This window comes from Fukomys damarensis, unplaced genomic scaffold (assembly GCF_012274545.1).
Source record: "Fukomys damarensis isolate Sample0158 unplaced genomic scaffold, DMR_v1.0_HiC HiC_scaffold_23, whole genome shotgun sequence".
NCBI lineage: Eukaryota > Metazoa > Chordata > Mammalia > Rodentia > Bathyergidae > Fukomys > Fukomys damarensis.
The window spans coordinates 63,491,156-63,518,217 of NW_022900935.1; the positions used below are offsets into that span (position 1 = coordinate 63,491,156).

At 44.3% G+C, this 27,062-nt stretch overlaps 1 protein-coding gene across 4 annotated transcripts in view; it reads left to right on the forward strand.

Moving 5' to 3' along the window:
* Nucleotides 1-27,062, forward strand: part of Rptor (regulatory associated protein of MTOR complex 1) — a 348,014-nt gene that overhangs the window by 113,724 nt on the left and 207,228 nt on the right. For 3 of the 4 annotated variants that reach the window (XM_010618589.3, XM_010618587.3, XM_010618588.3), the window contains exon 4: nt 17,367-17,525. The exons of the other annotated variant lie outside the window; for it this stretch is intronic. In XM_010618589.3, the coding sequence (XP_010616891.1) occupies nt 17,367-17,525 (159 nt within the window). The remainder of the gene's footprint in view (nt 1-17,366; nt 17,526-27,062) is intronic. 4 annotated transcript variants of the gene reach the window in all.

Genomic DNA, 27,062 nt, shown 5'->3' on the forward strand with positions numbered 1-27,062 from the left:
CAGGAAGCCTTAAAAGCAGGGGATGTGAGGGCTAAAATCACACGGCTTATTGAACCTGTCAGTTCTAGTTAGAGCTGATGGTCAGCTCCTTTGTTCTTTCAATTCAGTAACCAGAGTAAGATCTGCTTATCTGTGTCTCCCTGGCTCAGTTTCATTTTCACAGGCCACAGCTCCCCTTGGTCTGTTTTCTTCAAGACCAGCTGTGATTATTCTTCAGGCAGGGGCTAGACAGCCAAGCCCCCAAGGACAGCATCTCTGGCTGGTCTCTGTCTCTTGTCCTCTCACACTTTGTATGCTCACAGGCCAGGCTTCTTTCTGATAGCCGCTGTCATTGTGAGGCCTGTTTGGACTTTGTTCCCCTCCCCCCATGGATTGTAGGATATTTTCTCAGGGTGTGATCCACGTGGAGCAAACTCATCACACAAAGCAGCTACTTTACTACCCAACACTGGCCTAGCCATGTTCCTTTGTGCATAGCTTGTTTTCTGTATCAGCGTGGGCTATCACTGTGGTGGGCAAATGTTGCCATTCCCCTCCTGCCTGTGCTATTGTGTATGCCACCTTGTCATCATTAGAGAAAAGTTAAGAAAACAGAGGAGCTCACCTAGAACCCTGACAATATGAATCATTTAGGTAGCCAGCCCTGTAACTGTGTAGAGGTGGTGTGTGTCAAGCCTGTGTGGGTGCCACAGCATAGCCACTGAACTACCGTAGGTTTAGAGAAACAGACATGAAGGGGGTTCTTGTGGTTTATACTGACTGTGACTATCTCGTCTTTCAGAGCTTCCCCTCCAAGAATGAAGCAGAGCTCCACCTTCTAGTGCTCAAACTTTAGCAGGTGGCGAAAAGTGAGGGTTGAGGGCCCATTGTGGCAATTCCAGGGATGGGACATTTGGCCATCTCTCGTTCTCACAGCTAGTGGCCAGGTCTGGGTCTGGCCTGTCTCCAGTACTGTGCCATCTTGCACCCTGCTGCCCAATCCAGACCTAGCTGTCAGTCTGTATGCTGTAGCTGAGTGCCCAGTTCTTGAAGTGTAAAAGGAAAACAAGTAAGTACAAGGTTAGAGTTCATTGTGTTCTCATTCCTTGCTGTACTTTTGGCTCTCAACACCTTGCAAATTGGAAAATCTTAATTTTATGGAGAATTATAGATTTGTTTGGGTTTTACCAACATACATTCAGTCCATTCATTCATGTGTTCATTATTTTCCCCGTGTGTACATGAAGTGGAATGTGTGTCTCCATCCATTGCCATAGAAAGGCAAGGAAATCAGGAAGTCAGGAGGATCCCATTGTTCAGTGGACATAGCACGCCGTTGGAATTAGTGCTGGTTGCATGCAGGGCAGATGACTTGGAAACACAAGATGTCCCCGTAAGACAGATCAGGACCCCAGGAAGAACACACAAGGAGGCTGAGGACCTGTGTAGGGAAGGGAGAAGCTGCTGGTGCAATGCTCTTCCTGACAAGGGGTCATGTGCCTGCTAGTCATGCTCATCAGCACTCGGTGGCCAGTTTGTCAGGGTTCTCCATGTGTGGCCACTGCTCTAAGTGCTTCTCGTATATTAACTCATTAAATCTTCTCAGAAACTATAAGGCAGTCTCCCTGCCCCTCTTCATCTTACAGATGAAGAAATGGAGTTACAGAGAAATCCAGTAATTTGCCAGGATCCCAATGCTTTGTGAGCTAGGGTTTTGTCTGCCTCCACATTTTGTGCTTTTGACCATTATGTCATCTGTCTCAGGATCAGCAATTTAAAAGGCTTATCATGATGCCCAAAGGCGAATGGTTACAGGACTGGCTACTTAAATGGTTGATATTGTCAGGGTTCTAGGTGAGTTCCTGTATTTTCTTTACTTTTCTCTAATGATGACAAGATGGCTACTTGGGTCCAGATGTCATGTCCTGACAGTTGTGCTCAGAGGGAAAAAGCAGGATGAACAGTCATCCTTATTTTATTGGGGAGATCCCTGTTCCAGAAGCCTTGCAGCTTGGCTCCCATAGCTCTCACTGGGCAGAGATCATTAAGTCTCTTGATCTGCGCTGTTTGGGAATAGGGGCTCAGGAAAGCAGCAGGGTTCCTCTTTTCTCTGTTAATTTTGCATCCTGTTTTTGAACCTGGTAGTTGTGTGTCTCTAGGAGCCTGGCAAGAGTTGACTCTCCATAGGGTCCTCCACCAGCACAGCCTCTGCCCTCCAGTGGGTCTGCCCAGAGCAAGGGTAGCAGCACTGTGGTGACCTCTTGTGCCAAACAGCAGCTGGCTCTTTGCAGTTCTGGTGGATCGCAGGATAATTAGGTACTAAAAGTGACATTTTAGATTTTGGATTTGGCATTTGCAGCATTTCTGGAATACAATTCCATGTGTTTGGAGTATATCTGGGCAGTGTTTTCAGCATGACAAAATGATCTTAAGAGGTCAGTAAGTACTCTTCTATCCTCAGAGAGCCAGAGAGGTTGGTCAGCAGGTGAGCATAATCACTTTTATATCCCTGTTGGCAGCTCTATTCTTACAGATTGCATGTGTCTTTCTGAATCTGTGATAAATGCTTTATTTCTTAAAGGCACCGTGAAATCTCACATGGGAAAGTCCTTGGAGCAGAGGTCAGAACCATGTGCTCCTCATCTTGGCTTCCCTGAGCCACTGAAGCCTCAGCCCAGTGTGAGCAGCACCACTGGAGGAAACAGCGTGGTCAGAGATGCTTGTAAGCTCCAGGGACCACCCAGTAAGGGACTATACTGTACTGCCAGCACTAGGACCCCAGGGCCACTGCCTGTCAGCTGGGAGGCATGGGAACACCTGTGCTTGCTGCTTTGCAGTGAAAACCAGAGATGTTTCCTAGTTGGTATTTGATTGTACCTTACATCATTGTTATACTTTACTGTGTCTAAGTAGAAAGGATTATCTGAGGCACAGGAGTATCAGTGAGTGTTTATAAAACATTTTCTCAGATGTGTGGTCTGGATTATTGAAAACACATTTAAGATTTTTACCTGTTTAGATGCCTTAAAATGTTTGTCTGCACCTTGGAAAAAAGGCTTCATAAATTTCAATTAAAACAGCATGTGTTGCTTTTACCACTGAACTATATATAAAAGCATTATGAGAAGTTCTTACATCACGGAAACCTTTTGAAATGCTGTTTGCTTATTTGTTTCTTTGTTTTGTGACTTATTCACTTATTTTAAAACCCTTTATTATGGAAAATCTCCTCTTGTACCTGTTGTCGCCTGTCTTCAGTTGTCACTAGCTTATTCCCCACCTTCTTTCATCCTTACCACCACCTACCCCTCTCTCACTCACTCTTCAGACTTATTTTGAAGCAGATTCTAGACATTGTGTAATTTAATCTGGAAATATTTTCCTCTCTCCCTCCCTCCTTCCCTCCCTCCCTCCCTTCCTTCCTTCCTTCCTTTCTTTCTTTTCCTTTCATCAGGACAGGGTCTTGCTAAGTTGTCAAACTGCTCAGGCTGGGCTTGAACCTACAATCTTCTTGCCTCAGCCTTCCAGACTGCTGGGGTGGAACTTCCGCTTGCAAGTCAGGTGGTGGCACCACTGAACTAAATCCCTGGCCATGTATTTCTAAAGATAAATATAAGAGTGGCTTTTATTCACACAGACAGACAAGGCACAGTTCCCATACTTGTGCCTAGAACAATGCATCTGACTTGAAGGATTCTGGGTGAGTGGTGGGTATTTCTGAAGCAGTGTTGTATGCTTCCATACACAAAACATATGGGTGTCTTCTGTCTGTGATATGAGCAGCTTTTGGTTTTGTAAGACAGAGTCTCACTATGTAATTCATAGTGGCCTTGAACTCACTCTGTAGCCCAGGCTGGCCTCGGACTCCTGGCGATCCTCCTGCCTCAGCCCCCTGAGTGCTGAGATTACTGGTGTGTGCCACCGTGCCCAGCTGCAAGCAGCTGTTGATGAGCATCACCAGGATCCATTTGTTAGACAGCTTAGATTGGCATGATTACAATTCTTATCGTTCCTCCCTGTCTGCTAACTGGGCTATCTCTGTAGAAAGACACTTCTCATCAATTATGAATCTGCTACACTTGAGGTGCAGTTCAAATAGGAAAGCCAGAGTCAATACTTACTGTCTTTTATTTACCAGTTTTAAACTAATGAGTGATCTCCTTAAGAGGTGACCAATGTGAGGCCAGGGATTTAGCTCATAGGGGATTTAGCTCATGGTTTCTACTGCCTGCCTTGCAAGCACAAGGTCCCAAGTTCGATCTCCAATACCAAAAAAAGAAGGTAACCAGTGTGTGTGTGATCTTTTTGCCTGCCCTCTTCAGTGTGCAGAAACCTACCTTGCTTGTTAATCATCAGTGCTCATGATGTTTTACTGCTGGCAAATGTGAGCCTTGTGGTGCTGGCTCCTTTTTGATAGAGGGCTAGATCCAGCATGACAAGTCACAATGTTCTGTATTCATTTTGTACATCACCTGCCCCAGGCCTGAAACCGGCCAAGTCTCTGAGGATTCCCAGTTTCCTATAGTGGGAAGTGGTATTTGGAGAATATAATCCGGGCCCCAGGGGCGCACCTTGCTCATGCTCAGCCTTTCTCCTTTTGTATTTAGAAGATAGAATCCATTATGAGCTCTTGCTGACTCAGGTTTAGGCTGTAAGCCTTTTCCCTGATCTCATGGGTCTGACAGCTTTACCTTCCTCCTCACATGCTGATGGTCCACACTGTTCATGGATACTAGCATCTGTCCTCATTTTTCTGCCCTGTCCTGTGTTCAGCAGTTTTTGAAGGCAGCACTGGCCCTCCCACTACCACTGCCAGAGCTACCCTGGAGCCCCCCACCAGGGCATGCTCCACCACTTTAAGGTCCCTCCAGAGTTTGTACTCGTTTGATTTGCTTTGTTTTGTTAAGTAGCCACCTGGATGCATGGTTAAGTTCATTTGTTTCATTTTGCTTATGACTTTTAAGTATTGCTTTTTAAATAATTAGTACATGTTTGCAAAACATAATGTTTATATTCCTTGTGGGGAGCTGGTACCTGTACATAACACATCTTTATTCCCTTTTTCATTCCCTTTCTTCCCTCCCTTCTTCAAGAATTGCTTTTTAAAAAAATTTAATTTTGCTTTGTAGTTATGTAAAATATTTTATGACTCCAACGTTAAATGCACAAACAAGGTATCGCCACAGAAGCCTGGAGGCTTTCACCCTTCCAGCTGCTTCCTCCTTTTTTCTTTACATAACCATTTGAACACTTTACTACTATGTGCGTGTATAAAAAAATAAATGTAAGCATATCTATGCACACACATGTCCACATTTGTTTCTCTTTCTTAAATGAATAACAGTATAACTCACATTTCCCTCCACCTTTTCTACTGCTCTCTTTCTACTACATCAGATTATAATCCATGTATCCTCATTAGAATCAAAACACCATTCACTCCTTTAAGGTGATTTATCAAACTCAGCACTATTGCCATTTTGGCTCAGTAACTTGTTATGGTGGTGCCAATGCCCCTGCATATGGTAGGGATAGTTGCTTAGCAGGTCCTCTAGCTTTTACCCATTAGATTGCAGTAGGACCCCCCCCACACACACACACCTGTTCTGACAGCCAGGCCTTTTGCAGACATTGCAAGGCCCCTAGGGTGGAACTGTCCCAGTGGAGGAAAGCATTTGTGTGCCAGCTCTGGGCGTTCTGAGAAGGTCTGAAGAGGCCACAGGTGCCTCTGCTTCAGCAGTACATTCGCCCTGTCTAGGAGCCATAGCATCTGTTCTTGGGTTTTGAGTCATAAACTGACTGTTTTAGTTCTCTTGTGTGTTTTTTGCAAAACAGAGGAGGGATTCTTATTGAATAATACATAAAAGAAAGAGAGACGATTTTACAATTTTCATGTGAAACTGCCCTTTCCAGAAAGATAAGCAAATACGAGGCATTACCTTGGCCTTGTGCTCCCTTCATTGTCCTTGTTGTCATTTCTTACCTGCAGGTGCATGGCTCACGTCCCACGTCCTATGTATCCCTGTGTGCTGCAGGTGCATGTTCTCCTTCCTCACAGTGGAGGTCTAGGCAGTGCTCCTGGGGAACTTGGGAAGAAACCTTGGCGTCTCACAGAGGCCAGTGAGATGACTCCAGCTAGTGAACCAGAGAACGTGCGGCAGAGCTGGTGAGCACAGCCCAGACTGTGGATCCCTGGAATAGCAAGCGCGGAGGCTAGGGAGCGTTCGGAGAGTTCTCTGTGGCCTAGGACAGCAGCTCGTTGTACTGTGTCATGCCCAGGTTTCTGATGCTTCCCAAAGGTTTGCCTCTGACGGGGGTCATCATGAGCTCAGATAGAAATCTGATAAGAAATCACAAATTTTTTGAAAGGCAAATAAATTGTATTATCAAGAATGCTTCGGGCCAAGGATTTAGCTCAGTGGTTCTGCTGCCTGCCTCGTGAACACAAGATCCTGAATTCGATTCCCAGTACAAAAAAGAAAGTGCTTCCATGAGAGTCGATGGTTTGAGTTGGCAGCTATAGACCAAATGATGACAGGTCCTAAAATTTTGGCTTTCCTCTTGGCTGCTGCTCTTCCTTTACATACTTCATTCAGAATGGGTCCAGGTGGCAAAAGGTGGAAGGTAGATACCTGTTTCTCACAAGCCCCTTTGGCATGCAGGTTCTTTGAGTGACTCCTTCAAGCTTGCTCTCAGGTGGTGGTGCAGCAGGGCATGGCCCTGGAGACTGCTCTGCAGGCCTGATTTAGCAAGTACGCATTCCCATGCAGTGTGGCCTCGTGCAGTGTATTATTACCGTTTTGTTGGGCAGGTCCTCTGCAAGCTTCCAGGTACTCACATGGTACCTGTTGTGTACTGTGGCTGAATGAGAGCTGTCTTTGGGGTTCTCTGTGAGCCATGGCAGAGGTGCAGAGTGAAGTTGTGGGACTGAGCACATGTGTCCTGTGAGTGGTGCCAGGCCTGGTGACCAGAGTCTGGTCTCCTTGCCCCCCACCCCACATCCTCTATAGCCTCTTGGGTTCCTGATGTTCTGTTCTTTTCCCTGCCTGGAGGGTTAGTAGATAGCAAGTGTTCCGGGTTACCACCACCATAAACTGTCAGTCCTGCTGGCAGGGGCCCAGCATTCACCTGAGGAGGGCGTGGCTTTTCCTGAGGTAGTATGGCATGGTTGGGAGCAGTTTGGCCAGGTTTGAGTGCAGTGAATGACTCAGGGTGTTGGTATCTACCATATCCATCAGAACCTGTGGCCTTCCGGGCAGTTCCTGGCCTCTTATCTATTTGCCCCTCAGGGTTCTGGCAGATACTATCTGTCTTCAGGGGAACAATGCTGAGCCAGAGACACAGAGACCAGCTGTCAGGGTGGGAGATGGACCCTAAGGACCTTAGGGCTGCTTGTTAGATAGTTCTTCTGGCCTGTTGCTCCTGCTTTCTCCAGTTTACTCACATAGGAAGATGCTTCCCAGCCTCCGTTAGTAGCATGAGGGTGGTGAACAGTAAATAGTAAGTCTGTCTGGCTTTGAAATGGGCCCTGCCATGTGCCAGCTATATGAACTTATGGGGTTCCTTGCTCTCTCTGTACTTCAACTTCCTGTCTATGATGAGGAGCGAAACCAGAGTTGACTTTGTGTGGTGGTGGTCACTGAGGGAAGGGTGACTACATAGGAGGTGAGTGCGCAGAACAGCAGCTGGCCCATTGCATGAGCTAGAGATGCTGCTGGTTGTCTGCCTAGAGAGCACTCTGCATGCTTCTCTTCAAAACACCCTCATGAATAAGCAAGATCTGCTAGTACATTTGTCATAAGGGGGAAAATTAAGCTTTTCATGATATTCTAGGTCAAGAAGCTGGTGAGTCCTGTCACTGGAGCCACTTACCTGCACATACATCTGCCTTAGTTCTTTTCAGCTCACCTGTACCAGGAGGGGCATGGCAGAAACTGCACGCAAGGGGAACGTGGAGCCAGCGCCTTCATATGATATGCACACAGAGGGAGTGTAAGGGAACACTGTGGCCACCGTGGAGCTGATTTCTCCAATCAGTCATTTAAGGTGAAGTGTCATGGGACACTTGGGTTTTATATACTTTGTATGTCACCTGAAATCCCAGAATAATGGTGGCAGTGCCGGCACAGGTTAAAAAGTAGCTTGTGGCCTCCATGATGTATACCTCTGAAGGCCATGTTGTTTATTTCTGAGAAGTCATTAACCTGACTCTTTCTTCTCAGCATGCTAAGGACTCAGACAGCAGAGGTGCCAGGCCAAGAGGGATGCAAAACAAGGAGAGACAGGCCAAGGCTGCCTGAACATTGTGTGACCGAGGATGCTGTGTCCACACTGCGTAGACTGGGCCTGGCTATTTTGTTTGGTGAGCTGGTTTTGAGCTGCAAAGGATGCTGGTTTCATTTTGGTTGGAGCTGCCTGGCTCCATCACAGAGCCAGCACAGTGCCAGCACAGTGGCCTCTTGGCCAAGAGTCCCTTTAGGACAGGATGGTTCTCAAGGCAGCACACAGACTGGTTTGCAGGCTTCCTTTTCACATTTCAGTGACTCGAGGGTACTATTTAAACATATAAGTGGTAGTTTTTGTTCTGTTTTGTTCTTTAATAAAGGATTAGGAAGGAGAACCAGTTTTATAATGATAACACCAGTTTTATAATGAAAACCACATAGAACAGCATCTTACTGTGGAAACATTTAAAGAGAAAATAAAATATGTAAGTGGTGGGACATAGAATACAAACTGTATAGCATCTGCCCTACATTCTTCCTGATATAAACTTAACCCTGAGATCTGTGTTAGGACAAAGCTATGCAGGGATCATGGGGATCGCTTAGTTAATTAAAGGCAAACAGTTGTTAATAAGGTAAATACACTTTGGGTGCTGGTTCATCCTACTCACTGCTCTTGGGTAATGTCTGAATCCAGAGATGGAATCAAAGAGCTAGAGAGAGAGGGGTCTTTGTTCAGAGCTGTGTTCTCGGAGGGCCAGACTGTCTGTGTGAGAGGACCATGGGGCTGAGCCTTGTGTGTAGGTGGAGTGGGTCTTTGGGGAGGACAAAAGCAGCCATGCCCTGGTAAAGACTAGGGCTGACCCCAGGCATAGGTGCTGAGTCCCCAGAGCACAGGGCCATTTGGATTGTGCAAAGGGTAGTGGGCTGAGTGGAGAGCATGTGGGTGTCACATTGGGGCAACTAGAGGCTATTTTGGGGGCTGGCAGTTCATCTTGGAGGCCGTGGCTATCGCTGGGTTTGTTTTTAGAAAGCAGATGGCATGGTCATTGGACTCTGACAGAGTGGTGGGGACTGGGAGGTGGCCTAAACCAGAGACCTGAAGATAGGATGCTTGGCCCTGATGAAGACAGAAGTGGTACAGCTGTGTTTGAGAGACATGTCCTGGAGACCCGCTGGTGAAGGAAGCAGCAAGGATGGGAGCAAAGGAAAGCCTGAGGTTTCTGGGCTCTGTTCAGGTAGCTGAGTTCAGGGTGAGGCAGAGGAGTCAGCGATAGACTTGTTCTTGAAGTGACATCCACTTGTGAGGACAGGAGGAAGAGCAGGGATGAAGAGATGAGGGGCAGCAGTCAGGGTGGCTGAGAGGCAGGACAGCCCAGAGAACCTAGTGTGGTGGGGGTATGGAGCTGTGGCCCACCTGGAGTCCTCTCATTGGGAACTCTCCACTTGCTTGGTCGCAAAGGGCTCCTAATTAACGGGAGCAGGCTGAAGCGGTGTGAAGAATGAGGCAAGAGCAAAGAACACATAGCATTGCTGTTCTCAGTGACTCATACCCTGCCGTCCTTAGCACCGCATGCCTGCTCCATTCAGGGTGCTGGGCCCATGCACTGGTCTTCCAGCCAACGGACAGAGCCCACCAGTTTCCTGGCATTTCAGTTCCTTGAATCGGAGCTAGACATGTTACTCTGCTGAAGAGAGATGGGAGGATGGCGAGAAGCCATCCAGCTCTACATTTCTAGTTAAGTGGGACACCAGAGCTGTACTTCGCTGCTGCCCAGGCTCCTGTCCAGAGAGGCCCCACGGAGCAGAGCCCCTGAGCTCCACCTCCTTCCCAGAGTGCCCTGGCTGTCCTTTCAGATACACTGGCAGTGTCACCAGTTTGGGCAGGGCCCACACTGCCACCCATCATGAAAGGTGAGGAGCCTTTCCCCAAACAGCTCTGTAGCCCTTGGACGCTGTGTGTGCAAGAATGAGCTGAAGAGCAGTGAAGCTGTGTGTACACAGACTGCAGAATCTAATCGCAGGCCTATTCTAGGCTGTGTTAGCATCTAAGGTTCAGGTGTGGCCGGAGTCCATCAGGAGACCATCCCAGAGCAATAAATGAACTCAGAGCTGCCTTCCCATCATTAAGCCCAGAGAGGGCTTTCTTTGCATCTTCTTCAGATATTCATTTTTTTAAATTCTCTTTCTCTACTGCAGGCTCCACAATTCCCATGCGTGTATTTTATTACATCTCAAGATTTGGCTTTTCAGGAGCAACTAACACAGTAGGCAGTATTTTAGAGACTTGCTTTGTCATTTTGTACACGTAGTGAAAAATGTCCATAAATCCCCCAAACGACTGGATGCTTCTTCTGCCACTCCTGCCTCTCATGTCACAGAGCCATTATCCAGGCATTCTCGTTTTGAAACAAAACCTTACCATGGCACGTTGACATTTAATTTAGTGTTTCTCATTTCAGACCTTAAAAATAGTAATTAATTCCTGTCAAACCCCAGGAGGCATATTATTAATATCCGGAGTGCCTTTCATGCTGGTCTATTAATGTGTCCTCTTGGCGCAATAGGTAAGAAAATGAGGCTGAATCATTTTTTTTGAAGCCCCACAAGACAAGACCTAGCTGGAGCCAAGGTCAGAAATAACAAATCCCTAATTTTATTGATATTTCTGAGTGATTTCATCTGTGGCCTTGTGTATGGTTTGGAAGAACAACATTCCTATTTAGGTGTAATCTCTGGAGACAATGAATGATTTTTTTTTCAGTGTAGCTGCGACTTCACAAATTCTAGTTCAATAGCTGTGCAGAAGAGAGCAGAATCGAGAAAAACTGCAATAGCAGTAAAATAATAAGTGAGATATAGACAGCGAGCAGGGAGCCCTTGATGTTTTCACTTGAAAATCACCCAGCAATTTGTGGACCCACAGATAAACCTCGACACGCAGAGCAGCTGTGCCAGTGCTCTGGGAAGACAGACGTACAGATTAGCAGTGTGGCTTGTTCCCAGTTTGGGTGTCTCTTCTTTGAGTGGGTTCTCTTTTCTCCACTTTAGATGGGGATTTCTGTGGCCTATCAGGAAGTTGCAGTATGGGTGCAGAAAGTTGGGAGACTCCTGATGTCTTGGGTTTAGTGTTAGTACCTTCTCTTTATTCTCACTGCCTTGCTGTCTGGCAGGTTCTGCACACATTCTTTTCTAGTTGTGTTTGCAGCACCTGACTTCAGAAGTTTTCTGACTCAGAAAAAATGTGTCTGTGTTAACAGACGTTGAGTGTCATTGTGCACAAGGAGAGGTAGGCGTGCACCTAGTCAAGAGCTGGGTTGGAATGCCAGAATCATGGGATGTTCATGAGAGGTACACACTGAGGTGACCTGCTTCCTCTGTGAACTATGAACATGTGGTCCCAGAACGCTCTGTGGCTTCCATGTGTGAGGCAGCAGCGCTCCCTAGATACTGTCACGAGCCATGCGTGAGTCAGTCAGCACTGCTTTGGTAGCAATTGTAAGGTAAGTAATAATGGAGATAGTACTCCAGACGGGCATGACAGTTAACAGTGATGGCTCCGGCACTTTCTATCACACACAGCAGGAAATGTCAGGAAGTCCACATGGATGGGGAATAAACATATGCTCAAAGATTTATTTGCTTGTTTTCTTCATATTGTGGCCAGAGAGATGGTTGGAGAGCCAGTTGGAGATGGCATGTTTCCATCACCATGGTTCCCTCTGCTTGGTGAGCAGAGGCTGCGTTCTCTGAAACCTTCCCCACCATTCCTGCTCTACTCATGGGAGGTGGGAGAGGGCCCATCCTCTGGTCCTTGGCTTCCAGCCCCAAGTGCATGGGAAGGAGGGCCCCTTCTGGCACTTCTTCCTGATAGATTTATTTGTCTTGGTTGACAGGCATTCTCGCTTGGCCAGTTGTTCATCTCACAGGTATTGTTTTGCTCTGGGAGAGTGTCCAAGGCACCTCTAGCAGTACCACCTGGGTCACACATGCTGCCCCAAACAGCTGGAGCCAGCCTGCTGTGGAGAACTGACCACCAGGGCCCACCCCGAAAGGGTAGCCAGAGGCACCTTGGAAACTCTTTTCGAACCCAGCCCCTTTTGCCATATGATTTCCCTACTGTTTCTCTTGGTGGGAAATAAAAATACTTTCGGTTTTTGTTTTATTTGTTTGTTTGTGTTTTATCCCCCAGAGAAAATAAATAACAAATTGAGGACGCTTTTTAGTACCTATTTAAAATATGTTCCTGAGTCCTATGTCTTGCTTGGTCTTTGCTGTCCCTGCAGGAGCCACCTGAAAACAGTCCTGCAAGTGAAAACAAGTACAGTATTTGCCAGTACCCTCCCACCTGCTATAAGTGCCCTGCCCACTCTCAAGTCTTCAAGAGCCACCCCTGGCCCTTCTGCCCTGGGGCTCTTGGCTGTAGTTTCCAAAATATTCTTTGAATACCTCTCATTTCTATCTATTCAGCTTGAATGCATCTTAAAAAGAACTTACATTGAAAATGTGGAGGTACTTATTTTGATTTGCGTAAGGTCCAGAGCAAAATATCTGCCATTATTGGATGTGGTTTGCTGCCCACTCTAGCCTTAATAGCAGCTGTGATTTAGAGAAGACTCCAAGCTCTGGATTTATGCAGGTCACATCACAGTAGGCTGAGGCGTGTGGCCCAGAATGGTTTAACTGGGTTCTCTGCATGTCGAAGTTCTTGTTGCGGGTGGGGGATGTACTGGCAAGAGGAGGTGCTTGCTGCTGTGTGGATCTGAAGCACTTTCCACCTGGTTTAACTGGTTTCTTCCACCTGCATTTGAAGATAATGTTTAGCCATCTCTATTTCTAATTATTTTCTAATTTCAGAATGTACTTAATTTCCATAGATGGCAATTTGAAGGGCATGTAGCCAAGATCATGGCATCTGAATAAAATGTTTCCTTCATTGCCGTCACAACTTTGTTTTCATTTATCAACTACTCTTTTCTTGGTTTATAAGATTAAGCAAAATCCAAGTGTGTAGAACATGAAACTCAGCCTCTTTGCCGTCTTGCCCAAAGCACAAATAAACAATGCATCAGTGATGAGTCAGGGTGCCTCTGTCATTTTCTTTCTTTCTTTTTACAAAAATTTGATAAAACATTTTCTTTAACCCAATGTATCCAGAATATTATCAATTCAATATGTCATACACACACACACACACACACACACACACACACACACACACACACACACACATACTTGTAAAGTTTTTTATTTTTGTGGTGCTAGGGATTGAACATGCTAGGCAAGTATTCTACCACTGAGTTACACTCTGAGCCCAAGATAAAGATTATTAATTTGGAAAGCTTTCAAAATTCAGGGTATATTTCATACCTATAGCACATCTCATTTTTGTTGTTTGTTTGAGATTTTATTTTGAGTTTTGCTGTATCTTTAACCCTTTTTATTTTTTGTTGGAGACTGTGTCTTGTGAAGTCAGGAAATTGCTCAGGCGGGGTTGGAATTTGTGATTGTCCTGGTTCAGCCTCCCAGAGTGCAGGGATTATGGTGTGTCCCATGGTGCCCGGTGCCTGGTAGCATGTCTCATTTTTGACCACACTTCAGATGCTTCACAGGCACATGTGGCAAATGGTTACTGCTTTGTTCTGAGCAGCTCTGTGATCTCTGGAAGAGAGGGAGTGGGGTACATGGGCTTCAGCTTTGGGGTTGGGGTAAAATCTCACAGCGGCAACAGCTGCTGGAGAAACCAGGCCCCCTTTTCTCTCCTAGACTGGACCCCTTCTGTAGGCCACTTGTGGCCCTCAGGACTCCCTTGAGTGGTGAGATTGTTGCTTCTTAGAGGTCTCTTTCACTTTGGATCTTCCCCATCTCGATACCCTGTTAGCCCCTACCTCAGTCATTTTTTTAACTCCTTTTTTCCCCTGGTACCAGGGATTCAAACTCAGGACCTTGCACTTGTGAGACAGGCGCGGCATTGCTGAGCTACATTCCCAGCCCATTCTCTTAACTTACACAAAGTTTTTTTATGCTGGGTATTAAACCCAGGAGTCTGTGAGTGCTGTGCACTCAGTCTGTCATGGAGCCACTCTTCACTCATTTGTGGTTTAGATCTAAAATGGTTTTAGACCCAAATGTAAGTCTCGTATATTCAGAGACGGGCCTTTTGGAAGGTGATTGGATTGTGAGGGCTCTGTACTCACCAGTGGATTGATCTGTTGTTGAGTTTATGGTTGCATGTGCTGTTGGAAGCTGTGGCCTGCTTGGAGGTAGGCCACTGTGGGCATGGCTGGAAGGGTATGTTTTTGTCCCCGCTCCTCCATTCTCTCTCTGCTTCTGGGCTGCCATGCCAAGCTTTTCTCTTCCCTGCTGCTGCTGCCTTAGAGCCGGCCAACCACATGTGGACTGAGCCCACTGAAGCTCACTAAGTAAACCTCTCCTCCCTTAAGTTAGAAGGGCATTTTTGCATGCAGAATTTCAGATAGCAAAGCATTTGAAAGGCTTGATGGACTCTTCAGTATTGAGCACCTTGAGCACCTAGATCTCACTGTTCTTCCCATACATTGGCATTAACTTGTGTCACTTCAGGGTCACATAGGACTTGATCACTTTAATTTGTTTCTTTGCTAGTTACGATTAATGTCATTAGCAATCTGATTGTCACTTACCAACAGTCGCTAATAACTGTATATGTTGTAAAGCCACGGAAAGGCTACTAAAACGGTGTCCATACTGAATTGTAAGAGTGTCCTTCGCAGGCTGAATACAGTTCAGACAGTCGCACAAGTGTAGTGAGCAACAGAAGTCAGCTGAGAGGAAAGAACACTTCCTGCCAAAGGGTGTTCAGCAAAGAATTTTTGAGAAAGAGCTAGGCTTTGAGCCGCTCCGGGATCAGGGATGTTGCACGTCTCCGGGGCAGTGATGCCCCATCCCCAGTCCTGCAGCAGCACCCTTCTCCTGATGCTCTTTCCCACTGCTCCCTGAGGGGCAGCCAGCCGTGTTCTGGTGGAGTCCCCATCCGGATGTCACATCAGTGCATAGTGCTTGATGGGCGGAAATGAAGTCAAAAGCCTTTGCACCTGTGAGTTAGCGTTCTCTCCGTCTCCTCTGTGGCACTACTTAGAGGTTCAAGGAGTCTACAGAACCTGGAAAAGACATTCTAAAATGTTCACTTTCATCCTCAGCTGAAGTGCAGTATGCTGTTGAGAAGTTTATATTGTCTTAAGTTGTAGTTATAACATGCAGAATTAATGAAGCCAGACCTGGTGTGTGAAGAGAAGCTCACATTGTAACCTTTTTTTCTCCAAAGTCCAGGAAACTTGAAAGTAAGCCTTATACCTCACCCATCTTTCACTCTGCTCTTCTTCTCTGCTCTCCTCTGAGGCCCATGGTGGGCCAGGGTGCTCACTTCCCCTGCTTTTCTGTTTGCTCTCCCAAAGCCTTGCTGCATTTTCTCCCAAACTATGTTGTGGTGTGGGCTTTATTTATTTTATCTCTTTTGAAAAATAAAGTTTAGGGCCGTGAATTTAGCTCAGTGGCACTGCAACTGCCTTACAGGCACAGGGGTCCTGAGTTCAGTTTCTGGTACTAAAAATAAATAAAAATAAATATGAACATACACAATGCTTTTTGAAATCAGAGCATAGTGCCTGTATACAGGCAAATCTTCACAGTTCTTTCTGGTAGGCCATATTTTTGAAGAAAAAGTTTGCGCTGCATGGTGTTGATGTATCAACTTGGGGCATTTTTGTTGACATCCTGGTGTAGCCTAGTGCTTTAATATTCATCCCTTCCACGCTTTTTTTTTTTTTTTTTTTTTTTTTTTTTTTTTTTTTTTTTTTTTTTTTTTTTTTTTTTGGTACCAGGGATCGAACTTGGGACCTTACACATGCGAAGCAGGCGGCGGAACCACTGAGCTAAATCCCCGACACCCTTCGACTCTTCTTTATTGGAGATTTATTATCAAAAGTTCTTTGTAACCAAACAAGGAGAAATGCATATGGTCCTCCTAACTGGCTTCAGCGTCCTTGTCACATGGCCAGACTTGTCTGCACTGGTCTGCTCCAGACTCCTGTTTGCAGCTTACTTAGCACAACCTTACCAAAACCAGCACTCAGAATATGTGTAAATGCTACTCATGAGAAGCCAAGTTGAGTGCAAGGCTCTGACACTAGGCTGTGTTCCAGCTCCTTGGTCCATGGTCTTGCTCCCACCCCCATCTTAATTAGAGGCCATGGTAGAGGTTGGGATGCTGGGAAGACTGTCCTCCGTAGGGTTTCTTTTTCTGTGCTTTCCTGGATCTTCTTATGGGGACACCCTCCCCACCCCTCCATTTAGACCTCAGTAGCAGTTTATCGAACTACATAGAATAGCTCATTGGGAAATTGGCTGGGACTGCATTGAATGTGTGAATGACCCTGGGGAGAGCTGGCATCTTCACAAGGTCAAGTGTCCTACCCAGGCAGGAACACTTTCTGTTTGTTCAAGTAGTTTGTGTTTTGCAGGAGAGTGTTAACAAATTCTCAACTACATTTTGTACATTTCTTCCTAAGCTTATTCCTACATATTTAATCTTTTTGTTGCTTTATTAGTGTGGTTTCCTTTGCTACAATGCCCTCTGTCTGTTGTATGTATGTATATAATATACATATATAAAATACTCCTGAGGTTTGTATGTTAATTTCAGGTCCTGCTAATTGGTGACTCATGCACTATGGCCATTGAATGTCCCAGCAGGAGTAGGGGGTTTTGAGCACTTGAGGGCAGGAATGTATTTCACAGCTCGGTCTCCTTCCTAACTCTGCCACTGCTGCTTTGTACACTACAGGCCCCATTTGAGCTTCTTGTCTTTGTCCCATGTTCCAGTAATGTGTTCAGAGGGATTCCCTACTTCTGAGAAATACCTGGTATCAGTGTAGTAGTAGCATCTGACCTAGGTTGCCACGTGGCAGACCTTTGGCCTTTGTTGTGGTTCACAGTTAATGTGTGAACAAGTGAGGAGCAGGCTCTCACCATGGCCCTGTGACATTGCTCCTGTTCTCTAGATGCAGAAGCTTGGGATCATATGTGCAGGGCCGACGGCTAACTGCAGACCCGGAGCACAGGACGAGGATGCCTTCTGGCTGTGCTGAATCCCTGACAAACATCTCATTTCTTCTCCCACCACAGGCCCGGTATAAGCAGAGCCTAGACCCCACTGTGGATGAAGTCAAGAAACTCTGCACGTCACTGCGTCGGAACGCCAAGGAGGAACGTGTCCTTTTTCACTACAATGGCCACGGGGTGCCCAGGCCCACGGTGAATGGCGAGGTCTGGGTCTTCAACAAGGTGGGCCCACCGTTGGCAACCTGCTATCCTCCTGCCTGCAGGCCACTCAGCTGGGTGCTTGGCTGAGGCCTGGCTCACCGTAGCTCTGCTGACCCATGGATATTTCATCCACTCAGCAACCAGAGAGCAGGAAGGTGGACTGGGGTGTGGGGTCAGTTTTTGCAGGAAATTTTGGGATCACCTCCATGTTGTGTTGGTGATAAAAGCTGAAAAATAATTATGCACAGGAGCCATTTCTTTTGGAGGACTCACTGCCAAAAGGTCCAAAGCACACCCAGCATGAGTAGATAGCAGCGTGTAGCTCTCTGAGGAGAGGCCTCAAGAGCACCTGCCTCCAGCCTAAGCAGTTTTGTTAGAGGCTTCCCTTCTGTGATCTTGGAAAACAAGATGCCTTGAGTACTTTAATGTGCTCAGGCCCAACCACTCTGAAGAGGCAGAGTGTTCTTGGTAGATAACCACGTGTGTTTGGAAAGCATACACAGTAGGTCTGGGGGTCTTTGTGGGTGACCTGGGACCACCCAGGTGGGCTTCTGCATGTCCTTGTTTCAGCCAGTCTTCTGATCTGTATATTCATCCCTTGTCAAATGGCAGCTGGGTGACTTCTTCCTTCCTATCACGTGTGAGGCCGTGGCACGCCTGTGCCCTCTCAGTGCCCACTGTGCAGGAGGACATTGGTGGGTCGCATATTTGTACTGTTCTGAATAGCACAAGTGTTTCAGGTGCCACCTTCTTCAGCAGCACTGGGTCCTGCCAGCAATTATTTGTAGATTTACCAGTTGGGTGAGCATAGAAATGGTAGATTGTGTTGAAATTTGAATTTCCTTGGTAATTGTTGAGGGTGAGCACATTTTGATTTACATACTAGCCACATAGGCTTCCTGTTCCATGAAGCATCCAGGCTCCTGTCTGTTTTCCTTTGGGTTATTTGCCTTTTTCGTGCTTGTTTGAGGGGATTCTTTATATTCCAGACAGTACTTCTTCATCATTCTTGTGAATTGTGATTGTCTTCTCTCTGGGTTTATGACTTGTTCAGTGATTTTTCCCATTCTCTTTACGGTATCCCTTGATCGACAAAATTTGTTTATTCTGAAGTGGTCACAACTGTCACTCTCTCCTTTATGGTGCAGACTTCTTATTCCCTATTTAAGATGACTTTCTTTCTGTGGAGGCCATAGAAATAGTTTGCTGTATGTTCTCCTAATGTTTTCATCTATTTTATTTAGGTCTTTAAAATTGCCGTGGAACGGACTGTTTATGTGTAGAGTGAGATAGAGGCCCAAATTCAGGGTTATAAGTTAACACCTGCCTGTTTCATCGCTATTATTGTCAGGTTTGAACTACATTCTGCATCATATTGTGTGTTGTGTTTCTGAACTTTCTGTTCAGCACCAAGCATTTATCCTAAGTCTAGGTTTTCAGTAGTCTTGGTTTGGGGGAAGGTGAGCACCCCTCTGTTCTGCTTGGGGGTGGTTTAGCTAGTCTTGCCCTTTGATCTGTGAAAAGGCTGAATCCATTATGATCAGTTCCATGAGAACACCTTTTACAATTGTGTACATCAATAGATTATTGTGGGAGAGTAAACATCATTACAATATTAAGTCTTCCAAACTGTTGTATTGCCCAAGCTAGTCCCAAATTCATTCACTCTGGTGATCCTCTCTCCTCAAGCTCTTGAGAAGCAGGGACTATGGGCATGCACTACCATATCCAGCAAACCATGTTTTTAAAAATGTTTGTCAGTATAGTTTTATAATTTTTTTGATAAATGTTTTTATTTCTCAGTCAATTATCTTGTGGAGTATATGTAAAGGTAGATCATTTTTATACTCATACATTGTACATGGCAATATCTCCAACCTCTCTTAGAGATTCTAATAACTTATCAGTGTGTATTCTTAGATTTTCCTAATAGATCTGATGTAAGAGTTTTATTTCTTCCTTTCCAGTCTGTGCCTTTTATTTATTTACTTGTCTTCCTGCACTATCTAGGAGACTGGATACAGCATCTGGATGTATCTGTGTCTCCTTTGTCATTTCTGGATGAAGCTTTTTATTTCATTACATGGTGTTCATATAGGCTATTTGGGGAGGGCAAAACATCTTTTATTGGATTAAGAAAGCTCTATTCCTGGTTTGATTTTTTTGTTTGTTTTTGTTTTTTGAGACAAGGTCTTGCTGTGTAGTTCAGGCTGGCCTTTATCTCCTATATAGCCCAGGCTGGACTCTAACTTGTGGCAGTCCCCCTGCCTCAGCCACCCAAGTGCTTAGGATTACAGGTGTGCACCACCACATCTAGCTTGATTTCTTAAGATCATGAAAAGATGTTGATTTTTCTGAAGCCATTACTTTTGTTTCTATTAAGAGGGTCTTGTGATTTCTTTCCCTTTAACTGGTAATGTGTCAAATGAAAACCATTGTGCACCTTCTATTTTTTTTTTTTTTTTGTACTGGGGATCAAACACGTTCTATTCTTGGAAGAACCTATTTGTCATGATAAACTGTTTCATACATGGTTTAATTCACTGTGCCGGTATTTGTTTGGTATTTTAAACTTTAGTTCATGTGTGAGATTTGTCTAGGATTTTTCTTTCTCTCACTGTCTGCCTGGTCTGAGTAATAACTGGCCTTAAAATAAGTTGGTGGATATTTCTTCTTTCGTATACACTGGAATAACTGTTATAGGATTTGAAGCACTTGTCGTGTACACGTTGGTAGAGCTTGCAGGTGAGACCGAACGTGGTTATGCTGGAGGAGGTTTTCTTATGGTTAAAGAGATTGGGTGCTTCCATCTCTTCTCAAGTCAGGAGTTTGTGCACCTTGCTAAGCTTTCAAATTTGTTGCCATTTATTGCTCACGATACCCTTTATTAACTTGTCGGTGTCTGGGGTGTCTCTTAATGATGTGCCATTTATCATTTTGGTACTGGTTATATATGCTTTCTCTTCACAGTTTTGTCAAAGAACCAACTTTGAGGTTTGATCCTCCAGAAATTGGAAGAGCAGTAGAACAAATACCTGTACACTTTTCACCTGTGGCCAGCAGGTGTGGCTGCCTGGTTTGTTGTGTCTCTTTCCATGGGCCACTGTTGTTTTCCTGAACTACTTGTAAGATGCAGGCATAATGACATTAAGAGTTAGATGTCTTTCTATCTAAATACAAACAAGTCTCTGATATCATTTAATATAGAGCCCGTATTCATACGTCCCAGAATGTCTCAGAAATGTCTCCGTAACAAACATTTTGCACTTGTTCATCCTATTTTCTGCTCAGGCCCTGCCAAGGTTCACATGCTATGCCTATCCCTGAGACTTGCCCAGTGTCCTTGAGTGTAAATCAATCTCCTTGTCTTAGTTTTCCTTCTAAACCTTGACCTTTTTTTAAAGTGAAATTTTATCCTATTGTCTTCCTTTGCTAAGTTAAAATAGTTATGAATAGGTCTTTTAAAAACAGTAGACCTTATTTTTTTGTGTACTTGGCTTTGAACCCAGGACCTTGTGCTTGCAAGGCAGAGTAGACCTTGGTTTTTAAAGCAGTTCTAGTTTTACAGAAAAATTGAACAGTCCAGGCACATACTACATAGATCTCTGATTTTCCTGTTATTGGTATCTTGCTTTGCTGTTTTACATTTGTTATAATTTAAGAACTGTGATACATTGTTATTCATGGTGCTCATGGTTTATACTAAGGTTCCTTCTTGGTGTTGGACATCCTGTGCATTTTGCCAAATGCATGGTCACGTATCTGGAATTATGATATCACGTAGAGTTCTTTCATGGCTTTAGAAGTCTTCTGTGTATCACCTCTCTACCACTCTCTCCCTTTCTTCTTCCTCTTTAGAGCTGTCTTTTCAGAGTGCACCATAGTTCCAACTGTAATGCATGTGACCTTTCAGACTGGCCTCTTCTACTTGACAATACACATGTATGATTCCTCCATGTCTTTTCATGGCTTGACAGATCATTTCGTTGTATTAGCAAATAATATTTCTGTTGTATGGCTATACCACAGATTATCTATTCATGTACCTGATAAAGGTTATCTCAGCTCCTTCTAATATTTGGCAATCACAAATAAGGCTGTTATAAACATCTGAGTACACGTTTTTGTGTGGACATACATTTTTTAATCTCACTTGAGTAGGGCACAATTTCTGGATCATATGGTAAGAGTTGCTTTGTATAAAATGTCAGTCTTTTTTCCAGAGTGTCTGCTATTTGCATACCCACCAGCATTGAATGAGAGCTACTGTTGCTTCACATCCTCACCAGCATTTGGTGTTGTCTGTATTTGGCTGTTAGCCATTCTTTTCGGTATAGAGAGATTTCTTCTTATTATTATTTTATTTGTAATTGTAATTGTTATTATGTGTTAATTTTTAATGGCATATCATGTTGAACATCTCATATGCTTATGTGCCATCTGTATATTTTCCTTGGTGAGGTGTCCAGATCTTTTGCCCTTTTTGTGGTTCTGGGATGGAACCCAAGGACTTGAACATACCAGGCAAATGATCTACTACTGAGCTATACCTCCAGCCCAGCCCATCTTAAAAATCAGATTGTGTGCCTTCTAGACATTGAGTTTCAAAAATTCTTTCTACATTTCATTTATTTACTTTTAAGTATTTTTATTACTACATGGTGATTACATTCATCATAGGGAATTGGTACATGTATAATAACATATCTTAATTATTTTTATTTCTCCTTTCCTTCCCTCTTCCCTTCTCTGGTCCTCTTCCCATTTGCAAAAGATCGTTGCACATTTTAGATGTCAGTATTTTGTCAGGTAGGTGTTTTGTAAGTATTTTCTCCTGGTTTGTGGCTGTTTTCATTTATTAACAGTAGATGGTAACTTTTTAAAGGGTTCAAGCCAGTTATTTTTTAGACTGTCCAAAGTTATGGTTCACTTTGTTTATGAATTTATATCAGACTGGATCGAAAAGCCTGATGAAACTTTTGCTGTCCACAGAAGTACCCTATAAGTACAGAGACTTAGGAAGGTTGAACACAAAGGGTCAAGGTTTCCCTACCGCTTATGGGGAAGCTGGCGTGACTGTGTCACAATCACCAAGTATGCTTTAAGATGGCGAGCACTGTTGGGGATGAAGAGAGACCGTTCCTAGTGGCCAGTAGGCCAGTCTGTCAGCAGCACACATTCCATCCTGTGTTCATGCACTCCACACCAGAGTAACACACGGCAAGGTGGACAGAAGTAAAGAGGGAAATAAATACATCCATAAGCTTAGCAGGAAATCTGAATATCCTTCTTTGAGTAATCAATAAATTAGAACTGATAAGTAAAATTGATTGTGCTCACTTTGGTAGCACGTGTACTAAAACAGTAAAATTGTTAACTCCCTTACCAAAAAAATTTAGGCATAATGTATATTCTTTTTACTCCTCCCCCTAAAAAAGCCATATTAATGAAAAGGATCTGAATGATATTATTAATTGGCCAGGAATTTAGCTCAGTGGTTCTGCCGCCTGCCTCGCGAGCACAAGGTCTTGAGTTCAATCCCTATACCAAAATGTGTGTGTGTGTGTGTGTGTGTGTGTGTGTATTATTAATCACCCTGACTTAATTAACATTTATAGGGTATTCTACCCAACAGCCATAGAACACCACATGCTGGGCATAAAAATGTCTTAAGTGTGTAGGTACAGAACCATAGAATATATGCTCAGGTTATGGTATTTGAAATTATGGGCTATCCCAAATATTTGGAAATGAAATAGCACATAAGACAAAGAAGAATCATAAGGAAAATAAAAAAAAACTAAATAATAATGAAAATGTGATCAGAATTTGTATAATGCAGTGAAAACCATTTTATACAAAAACATAGTGTTAAATTGCTATGTGAAGGCTTTAAAAATGACATCTGATTTTCTACCTTAACATAGAAAATGATGAGCAGAATAAACTTAAACAGTAGAAAGGACAAATAATAAAGAGTAGAAGGCATGAAATAGAGAGCTGGTGACAGAGACAGGTCACCCTGCTGCCTCATCTCCAACTGGGTGGGTCCGAGCAGAGTAAGAGAGGACAATCCTGTTAGCATCAGGAATGGGAAGGGGCATCACCTGCAGATACTAATTCAGTGGTAGGGGAGGCTATTCATTTCATGCCAATAAATGGAATGCCTCAAGTGGGCAGACACCTTAAAAAATAAGTTTACCCAAATTGACTCAAAATGACATAGAAAATCTGAATAGGTACAGACCTGTCAACAAAAGTCAATTCATAGATTAAAACATTCTCACCAAGGACATGCCAGGCATTCATTCCCTGTGATGCAGGGACTTTATCTTCTACTGCTGACTGCATTCTCGGCTCCTGAAATATTGTCTGTCGCCTTAACAGGCACTCACTAGCTGTCCACGGGGTGGTTGGAGACATGGGTGTTCTTATTTCAGCATCATCTTGCCTGCCAAGTGCTACCTGGTCTCCACATGTACCACGAACCCACTTCCCTCTCCGTTTGTAAATCGTCCTGGTGTGGCTTCTTTTCTCCCTACTTCCCTGTGAGTCCTCTGTGGGTGGTCTCTGTCTCCTCAATCAGATATGAGCTCAGTAGAAGCCGACCTTTGCCTTCTGATCTGCTGGATCCTGATACCTAAGACAGAGCGTCTTGAGGCATGTTGTATGGCCAGTCAGTGGTTGTCGAGTCCAGGGTAGAGTCATCAAAGCAGTCCATTTGTCTCTCAGCCTAGGTCTTTCTCTAGTTGTTTTTTTACAATGTTATTCTGTTAGTTTATACTCTCATAGGTTTCTCTTTTCACATGGTATGCCGCCAGAGAGAGACCACTATTTTTCTAGGTCTACAAAATCATCAAACCATAGTAAAGCTATGCAATCCTATAACAGTACTAAGCCATTCTACCTTTGAACCTACTCCACCTATCGAAATGAAGTGTTATTATAAATAATACATTGCAAGGAGAAAAAAGATTTAAAAGCATTTGAGCACACTAGTCTTTAAGTATATACTTTGCTCCTTGCAAAGCAGAAAGCCACAGTCCAGAACTAAGCACATCTTGGCTCAGATCGCTTCCCTACCTCCCTCACCGCCCTGTCTGTTTCAGGCAATTAGGACTGGCAGCTGTAGCCATTAAGAATTCACACAGCAGAACTTTACCAAGGGAACAGGATTCATTCACTGCTCAAATACCCCAAATTAACTTTTAGACCCTCTCTTCTTTTTCACAGAAGAAAAGGGTTTTTCCCACTCAATACCTTTTTTTTCCTCCTCTCTGTAAGGTACATTACAACAGAAGCCATGTGCACTCAGGCACGAAGCCCTGTGGCTTTTGCGTCTGCATAAAGCTGGCGCTGCCTCATCTAGAAGGACAGGCTGCTCCCCAGCTCGCCTCCTTCTCTTTGATTTACTAAAGCTAGAGTTTTACGTGGCTTTGCATTTTGGTTTAACATAATGTTTCATTCTCCAGCAGTCTTCTGTTATTTACACCCTGACCTGAGAACCCTACCTTCTGTCGTGCAGTGCCTGATGGCTTCTGGACATTAACTAGGGAGTAAAAGGGCTGTCACTGTGGGGAACACAGATGGAAAACAGAAACTGTCTCAACATTTACTGGTTACATTATGATGTATCAGGGCAACATAGAGAGATCGTGGGCCCTTCAAGGGAAGGGCTGTGCTGAATATGGGCTCCAGGACTGGTCCGAAGGCCAGAGGTTGGGCACTGTGGGAGCTGCAGGTGGAGCTCCAGCTGTAATAGTGTCCAGGATGAGGGTAGAGAGCTGGGTGCTGTGGTGAGCTACAGGAGCAGGAAAGCAGCTGAGGCTGTTGTATCTAGCAGGAAGAAGGTACTTGTGGGCATCCCTGTCCAGGTGGTGGGGAGGCCCTGGGGGCTGTGAGTGTGAGGGTGGGAAGTGGGACAGAGGTGCTCTTTGGGAACCTCCAGCATACAGACTAGAGCTAAAGGAAGCAGATGAGGGAGTGAAATACGTGGACAGAAGAGGATCCAGGGAGTCCATGGGGCCAGGGTTTGAATAGATCCCCAAGGAAGCATGCATCCTAAATTCATATGCTGATGGTATTTAAAGGTGAGAAATTTGGAAAATAATAGGGTTAGATGAGGGTCAAGATTTAGCTTTGTGGTTCCGCAGGCTGCCTCCCAAGAGCAAGGACCCAGTTAGATCCCCAGTACAAAAGCGGGGGATAGATGGGATTGTGAAGGTGGGCCCCATGATGGCATCAGTGGCTTTGTAAGAAGAGAGACCTGAGCAGGTTTGCTCTGTTTGGCCTTGTTATGCTGCTCCAAGCAGGCCTCACCAAATACCAGTACCTCAGTACTGCACTGCCAGCTTCTAGAGCTTTAATAACTTTCTGTTCTTTATAATTACTAGTCTGTGGCATTCTGTCATAGCAGAAAACAGACTAAGACAAGGAGGCGAATCAGGGAGAAGCCCAAGGAGGGACAGCCTTTGGACAGAAGGAAATGGTCAGCCTCATACCCACGAGATGTAGTTAATACCCATTATTCAAAGGAGTTTTGCCCTTTGGCTAGAAGAACATTGGGTTTTGCCTGGAAAATAGTCCAATTCTAAAGAAGCAACTTCTCATTTCTGAGAAATTCTAAGTATATCTCCTGCCAGAGACTGGGAAAGTGAATCAGAGTTCTTAGTGATATTCAGATAGCATCCTCTCAAGAGCTGGCTCCTGTCAAGCACCTCAGGGATGCGAGTTTCCTTTTAACCCAGACAGGAGCTGTAGTCTCCTCTGGATTTGTCACCCAGCCTCCCATCAGCCATGGGCATATTTGCATGCACTGTTCTTAGAGCAGAGCAGAGTTTTATCTCCCTTGCGCGGTGTGCTCTCTGGATGCGGTGGAAGGTGATGTGTGATGTTAGGCATGGGTGAGGTGGTGCTTGTGACCAAATGTGACCTTTAACAGTTTGCAGAGTGTGGTCACAAGTCAGTTTCAGGTCCTTAAAACCCTGAAGGCTGGAGGTTTGCATTAGTTTCTTTGCTTTTTAATACTGTCTCAGCCTTTCTTTTATTCCACGTGAATAATTGTTTACTCCGTGAACACTTTAAAAAATGTTACTTAACTAAGGGATTTTTTAAATGGCATTGTCATTATCAAATAGATATCTCTTATTCAATATAGTTAATTACTGCTTCTGTTGAAAGATGGGTCTAAATTTAAGTTTTTAAATGTGCAATTATCTGATATCATATTGGTGATTTTTAACAAGCAGTATTTATGCCAGACCACATCTCTCATTTATAAAAAGCATTACTTTTATTGAACATTACTTATATTGAAAAGAAAAAAAAACCTGATGATTTTGTTGTAAACCTGACCCCTCTTTTCTGTGAATATCTGGCATTTTGCATTTGCTTACAGTTTAGAAAGCTATCTGTAAAAATTATTATTTCTTAGAGAAAAAATGCAGAAAAATCTGTAAGACCATAAAAGTCTGGTTTTTTAAAAAAATCATTATTTCCATCATCCTAAATGATACAGAACATTAGGCCACGTCACCTGATTTTTTTTTTTTTTTTTTT